This window comes from Solanum lycopersicum, chromosome 10 (assembly GCF_036512215.1).
Source record: "Solanum lycopersicum chromosome 10, SLM_r2.1".
NCBI lineage: Eukaryota > Viridiplantae > Streptophyta > Magnoliopsida > Solanales > Solanaceae > Solanum > Solanum lycopersicum.
Window position 1 is genome coordinate 55,896,976 of NC_090809.1, and position 9,511 is coordinate 55,906,486.

Genomic DNA, 9,511 nt, shown 5'->3' on the forward strand with positions numbered 1-9,511 from the left:
TATTTTCACTTGAGTTGAATACAACTCATATACACAAGCAACACTAGTATAGCATGATTTTATCTCTATCTTTATGAGGATAAATAAGTTGTTCAAATAAATATCTTTTTCTCAAAAGAAGTTAACTTGCATATACGAAAAGGGTTAAATGAATAAATTACACTATTAAATCATTAATTGATTATAATTACATTAAACTAACCATAATAAGTGGAATTAGCATATTATCTTAAAAGGCAAGGCATGTGTCTTTCATTAGCAAGTTAAATTGCACTATTAGTACAAGAGTTGCCCAAATGTTCATGGTTAGAACTAAATTAAAAGTAATAAATTAAAAAGTCAAAAGTTATAAGCACATTCGCCTTTAATCTTTATATATACTTTTCCACTAAGGATTAAAAAAGTTAGTATCCAATTTATCAACCACCAAATTCCATAACGCACCAGCAACTTGCACAACACTTATTAATATGCCCAAACACCCAAGAAACATGTTGAGGCAATACATTAAGCTATTTCTTTGAGGTTTGTTGATTGAAATCCACATGAAGCAAGGGTAAACCAGAGACAATGGCAACGCAATCCCTCCTACAAACGCGGCTAGGCTTCCCAAGAAAGGAAATGCTACGGAGATGAAATATGTCAATCCACCGAAGAATAGCTTGATGCATGATCGAACCCACCTTGGACACGCCTTGAGGTGCCTGCTTACGTATATTCTTTCCAAGTTATCAAAGACAGGCATGGCGTAAATTTGAAATGAGCATAAACATTGGATCACTATCATCATATATATTGTGCCTATTAACCATTTTGGTGTACTCTCTTGGTGGTACTTTGCAATTGCACCCATAATTCCATTTCCAGGCATCTGCCAAATAAAGATATCATATGAATGATAAATAATAACAATAACAACATGTAGTAATAAAATAATATTATTACAACAATATACCATATTCCCATAAGCCCAATATCCTCCAATTGCCAAGGGAAATACACACATTGCAACAAAAGAGTAAGATGCCATCACTCCTCTCCACATTCTTGTCTTTGTTGGATGTTTTGGATTTGAAGGCAATGTCCCCTGCATAATTTTACATAGACGGATTCAGAATCTGAATTTAATGAATTCAATCTTTAATATCAATAACACGAAACATAATTGAAACCATCGACTAGTTTCCATATACATGTTGACAATATCCAAATTAATATTGATTATTGATAACAAAATTAATTACCTGTATTTCCAATACAAGATTGTGACCTCGAAAAGCAATGGCAACGACAGCAATACCATTTAGGACAGCGCGAAATTGAGCCATAGTTGTTGTTACATTATTTGAGGGATTATAAGTGACCCCATTAGGCCTTCCTTTGACAATGGAAAGTGCCCAAAGCATAGTGAAATAGGTCACACCCAAGATTGAACCAACAAAGGAGACCCAAGCCAATGAGTTCAAATTTGGAAAAAATTGGGCAATTAAAATGGCAAGACACACAAACACTAAGAACCATTGAGCTCCACTCAGTGATTTGTGTAGACAATGTTGATCATTTTCACATATTGTATTGTAGAAAAGTTGTAGGGTACGTCCCCCTGCTATAATAGACATGACACAAGTGCCCCCTGATAGATACATTGTTGGGAAAATGGAAAGGCACTTTCCCAATTTTTCTCCTGAAATAATTATACGTTTCCATTAGTTTCAAAAAGTGGACATGTATCTGTTAAACATAACAATCTCGTGAAATTTGAATATCATTGACGTAATTTTATAGCTATATGAATACCAAGGACACACGTTATTACATTTAGAAACATAAGTCTCAATTTTTAAAATATTTTTTAAATTTCATATTCAGTCAAAATAACTTTTTCGTTTGAGGTAATTACCGAAAGCTACTATGGCGAGTTGAAGGTATCTGCTGTAACGAGTTCCATTGACCATTTCATGAAGATGAACTAAGAGCCACATGGTGTAGAGCCGCCATGCAAAAATCACAATGAGAACTACTATTCCCCATGACCTGCACCAATTTATATTATTAATTTATAAGTTTGTTTTCACATGACATCTATGATACGTATTTTAGAAATTATATAGTGAATCTATATATTTTGTACAATATTTTTATAATTTATATAGAATAATTTTTCAATAAAAAAAATATAATAATTAGCCATCTAAAACTATATATGGCTAAGTCACTCAATTGTGCAAGTCAATAGCTACATACAAATAATTGTGTATGGCACAATGACAGTATGTAATTGTCTTCTACCCATACCACAATTATTGCCTTCTACCCATGCAAAGCTCTTTTTTTTTTTAAAAAAAACAACATTATTTTAAAAATTAAGGCAGGAAGGATACAAAAGGGAATAATATACTTTTATATTTGCTTCAAACTTACGTAATAATATTTTCATATTAATTTATTCAAAAAAATGATATACTTTTTCTATTTTACTTGTAATGTTATATTCTTTTTTAACAAACACAAATGCATGTTTAAGGTCATAAGTTAAATAATTTATAATTATAAAAAGCTCATGATTTTCAAAATATATATTTTTTAACATTTCAAGTTAATTTAAACCATCATGTAAATTCAAATGAAGTGAGTATACACATTAGCGTGCCTTATTTGAATTATATTCCATTTGGGATATTATTTTATTTCTTTGCAGAAAAATCTCCTGGACCAAAAGTATATCAAACGTAGTGGCAAACAATGGGAAAAGAAAATCTTTTACGTATGTAGATTCCTCCACAATTTTAATCAAACTTTTTTACTTACATCACACCAAAAGCATGAAAAAAAAAAGAAATTAATTAAATATACAAATATTGCAATTTCTTTAAACAGACAATGACTTACTTTATAGGGTCAATACATTAAAATTATTAACTGCCTAGTCTTGGATTACTTTTCCTTTAAGGGTTGTTAAATTTATTTCCGTTTCATTTTAGTTGATGTTTATATAAAAAATATTTACTTAATATAGCATGCAACATGTAAAAGACATTAAAAACGTATATTTAATTTCATACTTATGAGTACAAAACTCAAAGTTATTTTTAATTACAAAAATTTCTTACCCCGTAAAATTTTCGTTCATCTTTTCGGAAAGAATATCTTTTATATATTATATACTTATCCTTAGCATTAATTCCTTTTTTTACAAACAAAAAAAAAAACCCACACAACCTTTACGTGTCCACAGATGAAACTCCTAATTTTATGCACTAACTTAAAAATTAAACATGAGCGATAATTTATATTAGGTAAGCCTGATGCGATGAGCTTGGTCCAGAAAAAATTCTCTTATTTTTATTGACAAGAGATTTCAAACTTCTCAGACCCAAATCATTAGACCACCCTCATAGCATTAGTGACTTACTATTCTGATTATTTTAGAAAACCTAATAATAAACATCACTTAAAGGTAAAGGTAGTAAGTCTATTACTCTATTAAGAAAATACTTATATCTCAATTTTAATAAATTGTGGATATTATAGAAAAAATAAATTATCAGAAAAATAAAAATGAAGATATTATTTTTAAAAATAATTATAGGATGAATAATAAATAAAAATGAACGGAGAGACGTACCATCCGAGTGAGGTGAAAGCAAAGGGTAGCACAAGCGCCGGAGTTCCAACAGCGGAAGAAAAGAGATGAAACGCTGCCGTATAAGCATTCCCTTTTCTGGATTCCGTTATGGGTAACCAACTCTCTATTTCTTTCAAACCAGTCCCTTCGGAGTGAAGAGTATCGTCATTAATGGGGATAATTTTGAATGAAGAAAAACATCGCTCAATACGATCGACATCTCCCATTTTGAACTCTGTAAATAGAGGATGGATATAGGTTTTTGTTACAAAATCCTGAATAGGAGAGAGAAAAATATGTTATGAGAAAATTGAGAGGATTGTTGTGTTATATTTATATATAGATATATGACGTATTTGATGACTACAAATATCTGACGTAATGATAACGTGACTTTCCTCCTTACTTACCTTTCCATTATGCTTTTTAAGTCTAAGGGCAAAACGGGCAATATTCTTCTACTAGTATCTCTCGATTAAATTTTAGTTTTGATCTTCAATTTTTATAATGAACAAACAGACACTTTAACTGTCTAATTTTTAAATAAATAAATACATGAGTCCTACATGTCACAATACACATAGGACAACAAATGACATGTAGGATGACACGTGTGTCTATTTATTCAACTTTATACAAATTTAAATGTATTTGCACACATCCAAAATTAAAAGACATAAATATAATTTAAAATTTAATTTAAAAACATATTTATATATTATGCCTTAAATTTATTTCATCAAAACAGAGGTGCATACCTATAGACCGGGGAAATAATTTTTTTTGTCGATACGGCTCAACAGTAGATCACAATTATTACCCGAATGGATCGTTAAGCTATCAACAAGCTAAGCAAATCAATAGAAAGGTGTCTCATTCAACTATTCAAGAGGCAACTATTTATGAATGACTTTTTTATTTTTATTTTTAGTAAATATAGCTAAACAGAGACGCAGAAAAACAGACATAGAGACAAAGAAGAAAGCTGCTACGTGTTTATTCAGAAGCAAAATGCAAGACGCGCATCCGAGGCTTTATTTGTTTTCATTAAAATTAACAGGTCTGAATCTAAATATGATTTGCATTAAGATTCAGGTGTTTTCATCTGAATACTCACTTAAATACTAAGACGTCATCTCTAAATTTGAACACTAAATAATTTATGTTGTTTGTTTTCAATATCTCAATGTACATGTGAAATTACCATTAAATTAATAAAATATCATAAAAATTTCATTTAAACAAACTATATCACTTTTGATTAAAAAGAAGTTTTAATAATCATGATTTGGAGTACAATTTTTTTTCATTCAGAAACCTTGATAAACATCATTACACCAACACTATTCTTGACACAGTCAATACAAGAAAATTATTAGTATAAAAAAATTGAAAGAATTTATGAAAACTTACCAATTTAAGAAGGGAAAAGTGGTGTTTGCTTGAGAAGAAAGAGAAAGAAAGTTTTTAGTTATAAGATAAAAAAGCACGCTTAAAGTAGAGAAGTGATGTTATTATTTGATAACTTATTAAATGAGTCTAAATGTTGTTAAGAGACTCCTATAGATCTGATTCATTCAGACCTCTTCAGACCCATCAAGAGGTTTTTCTTAAAAATAAAACAAATGAACTTAATGGGCTGAATCTGAATGATTTGAATTCAGATCTAAAAATCAAACGTACTTAATAGGCTAAATCTGAATTATTAAGATCCAGACCTCCATTAGGTGCAAACAAATAAGGCCTAAATGCATATATAATCTTGCTAGAATCAAATGACCAAAATATCCTTATTTTAAAACTAAATGACAAACAAGCCGTCGTGTTGAAAACTGACTCTTCTATATATTTATATTTATATTTATCACGGAAAAGGGTCAAAAGTATCCTTAAATTATCTGAAATAGTTTATATATACACATAAATTATATTTCGGCTCAAAACTATCCCGTCAAATTATGGGGTCAAATTAAGTGACCACTTATTAGCAAAAGTGCTTAAATGCCACATGAATGTTACATTGCACACCAATAGGGTTCCACTGCCACATTGACTAAATCCTTAAATCTTAATTACTCGTTTTTCCCTCACCCCTTCCCCCTCATTTGGCAGCTAGGGTTTCACAATTTTCTTAGTCGCTAGGTTTTGAAAGTGGATATTCGTGGTTGTAGGTTAGTTAAATTTTTTTCTTCTTTTATTGTGTTTACAGCAACGAAAATCCACTTTGAAACTTAGCTCCGAAGAAAGTTATGAAATATTAGCGCCGAAATGAGGGAAAAGTTGTGAAATCCTAATTATATCATACTTTGATATCGTAAACATAATAAAATAAGAAAAAGAGTTATTAACCTACAACCACGAATATCCACTTTGAAACTCAGATATGAAGATAACTGTGAAGTTTTTGGAAAATAATGAAATTGGGGGGGGGGGGGGGGGTAATTAGGATTTAGGGATTTAGTCTATCTGGCAGTGGAACCTTATTGGCATGCAATATGGAATCCACATGACATTTAACAACTTTCATAAATAAGAAGGGTGCTTTTGATCCATAGTTTGACGGGAAGGGTAGTTTTGAGCCGAAATATAGTTCAAGGGTAAATATGAGCTATTTCTGATAGTTTAAGGGTATTTTTGACCCTTTTCCGTTTAGTCTATGTGGCAGTGGAACCCTATTGACAAGCAATGTGGCATCTATATGACATTTAATAACTTCCGTTAATAAGAAGGATACTTTTGACCCAATAGTATGACGGTAAGGGTAGTTTTGAGCTGAAATATAGTTTAAGGGTAAATATGAGCTATTTCGAATAGTTTAGGAGTATTTTTGAGCCTTTTCCGTATTTATTATGTACTCAAGTTTTAAAAAATGACCTAGTTTGACTTGAAATGAAGTTTTAGAAAAGAAAGAATACTTTTTAATCTTGTGGTTCTAAATTAAAGCTATGTCAAATGTAAAAAAAAATGTCCTTTAATCTTGTGGTCTTAAACATGTCACGTGGAAAGTTAAAATTAAAGTGTTGCCAAAAAAAATAAAATAGGACATTCTTTTTGAAAAAGACTCAAAAGAAAATATGAAATTTTTTTAAAATAAAAAGAGTATATATATATATATATATATATGGAATTATCAATGGTGTATGTTTACATTCTGTATTTAATAAATAGTATAAATTTATTCTTTTTGTTGACAGAATTATAGGGGAAAAAAACTTAAAAACGATTGTTAACATTTTAAAAATGTCTTATGGCTTAAAAAGATTATCATTCATTTTTTTGGCACCTAATTCCGATCCAATGAAAAATAATAATTCTTAATTTAATTGGACTTGATCCACACCCATTTTATTATGACTAATTAGAAAAGACATTGGATTTTATTTTATTTTTTGAAATTTGAGTCAGCTCTAGAAGTGAAAAAAAGGGGTGAGATAATCTTTAAAAGGCGCATGTAATATTTTTTAATTAAGTAAATATAGACATGTTAACGAAAAGGGTAAATATGCACAATTATTCTTTAATTTTTAATTTATATTAAATGAATTGTTGGTGTCTGGGACATCCCTAGAGAAAAATACAAATATTCTTTTAGTATTTCCAAAGTATTATACTAGAAAATGTAAAGAAATTAAGAATCTCATTAGATAAAGTGTACATTTGAAAAAAGGTCATAATAATTTTTTAAAATTTCGAATAATTCACTTATTTTGAACTGTTATTTTAATTTAATTTTTTTATATATATATCACGTTAATTAATAATAAATACATTTTTTTGATGTATTAGATATGTAATATGTGCGGCAGGTTATAACTCTAATTCAAGTGTATCTTATATATAAGTTGTCCTTTGTAACACTACCAAACTCAACAATTTATGTAAAGATACATATTTTTAAAATTGATATAGATAAGCACGATTATGTGTATGTTACATATTTAATTTCAAATATAAATATAAAATTTATGAGAAAGTTATTGAGTTTGTTCAAATTTATAAATTCCACTTAGCTATGTCTCTGATTAATAAAACTTTAATTCACCGACTTACTCTCAATTGATGGTACAATTAATATGCCCAAAGTGATAAAATAAATTATCAAAATAGAAATGTCTCAACCATGAGAACTCCTACAATCTGTACAAATTAAAATATGTCAGTAACAAAGAACAAAAATAAAGAAAAGCAAAACCAGAAACAAACTGTGGCATCTTTAATATTCCAACTTGTAGATTCACGTATGGACTAACACTTAATTTCTCTTGTTTCACATTATTTATTTTAGAGACTCAGTGTCGTAAAACTAAGCCTATAACAATATAACTATATATATATATATATATAAAAAAAAAGTATATGAATGAGAAAACGTTTCATCTATTCAAGTGTTTTTTTTTACCAATTACCATAGTAGATACAAGAGTAGGTGCATATCTATTACATTACTAAGTACTACTAATTAAATACGCAATAATAAAGCCCACTAGAATAAAAATCCACTAGAAAATACTAATAAAAGGCAAAATACTTTTTTTTTTATAAAAAAGGAAATTAAAAGAATTCCAGAGCAGTCGAACACTACATTATATGCTTAATTCATTAGTTGCCTTTACGTAGGTGCTCACGCCACTATGTGAAATAAGACATGATTCTTTTACAACAATAAATAAGTAAAAAAATTCTTTCCATTTTTTATAATTAATGATAATAATATATAAAGCTATCGTAATATAATAATATGTAGAATCAAAGAAAGGAAAGGGTATCTGCATGTGCCATATTATATTAAATTATTGATTCTATTTGTTTGACCATCCTGGCATAGAAATTAGGAACGTATAAAATGAAATCGACAAATCAAATTAAATTGTAAATTGAGTTAAATTAAAAAGAATTCTAACTGATGATTTGTCTTTGAATTAATTTGAAAAATAGAATATGACTTTATATATTTAGGTTGTTATGGTTTTAACTTAAAAAATAATTTGAGACCAAACTAATTCGGTATTATACATATAATTTTATAAATTTTATTTTATATATAAAAATATTTCCTTTGATATAATTTATGTACTTCTTATACTTTTTCAGTTTTTAATTTTAATATGTTATTTCAAATTTGAAACTTAGAATTCTAAATAGTTCAATAAAGATTATAGTCAATAAATGTTGGTAGGTATAATAAACCTTCAATCAAAATCAAATTAATATTAATGCAAAAAAAAATCAGTTCAACACTAAGAATGACAATAACATTGACTATTTGATGTAGTACTTTTAAGTTATGATTTTTTTTCATCATGACTTATATTAATTATTTGCAATATATGTTTTACACAATTTCATTTTGTTGTTGGATATTTCAGTGTCATTAATTATATCATATATTTTCTTATTTTCTTAAGGAACGCCTTAGATAGTTATATTTTGGTAGGACTAAACCTGAGTTTTATTTGTTTGATTTAGTTTATAAATTTTAAAATTCAACATAAATAATTTGATTTGATATTTGGAAAATTCGAACGAGAATGCCTATATACAACCCTAAAAGTAATGATAATTTTCATTGCACCTTTGATAAACTAGTCGAAAATTGCTTTGCTATTTTATTTATTATTCCTAATTCTTTAGAAGTTATTTTCTCCTCCTTTCTTTAAACACTATTTATAAGAGGGTTCTCAGAAATTTAAATCAATGAATTCAAAAAGAAATATGTTTTATGCTAAAGGGATTTTTAACTCAAATGGACCTCCTTGCACTCCTCTGTCTCTGCCCTCACCGGTATTTACATCAAATCAAATAATTTAATGAAATTAATTAAAATTAAAATTGAGAAAATATTTAATACAAATTAAGTTATGTTCTCTTTTCTTTAGACAATGTTCG

At 28.3% G+C, this 9,511-nt stretch overlaps 1 protein-coding gene across 1 annotated transcript; it reads right to left on the reverse strand.

The window, feature by feature from the left end:
- Positions 1–224: 224 nt before the first annotated feature.
- On the reverse strand, positions 225–3,934 carry LOC101268233 (lysine histidine transporter-like 8). The gene is made up of 5 exons (XM_004248591.5): positions 3,626–3,934; positions 1,901–2,034; positions 1,245–1,684; positions 956–1,087; positions 225–871 (listed from the first exon to the last, which is right to left on the reverse strand). Exons 1-5 carry the CDS (start codon positions 3,850–3,852, stop codon positions 389–391), a joined length of 1,416 nt encoding a protein of 471 aa, XP_004248639.1. The 5' UTR covers positions 3,853–3,934; the 3' UTR covers positions 225–388.
- Between the last annotated feature and the right edge of the window lie 5,577 nt (positions 3,935–9,511).

Bases quoted from the DNA above. Each gene is read 5' to 3' on its own strand.
- LOC101268233 (XM_004248591.5), bottom strand. From the start codon at position 3,852: ATGGGAGATGTCGATCGTATTGAGCGATGTTTTTCTTCATTCAAAATT. The intron at 2,035-3,625 runs GTACGTCTCTCC...AAATTGGTGCAG, and splicing joins GCTTTCACCTCACTCGGATG to GTCATGGGGAATAGTAGTTC. The intron at 1,088-1,244 runs GTAATTAATTTT...AAAATTATGCAG, and splicing joins ATCTTGTATTGGAAATACAG to GGGACATTGCCTTCAAATCC.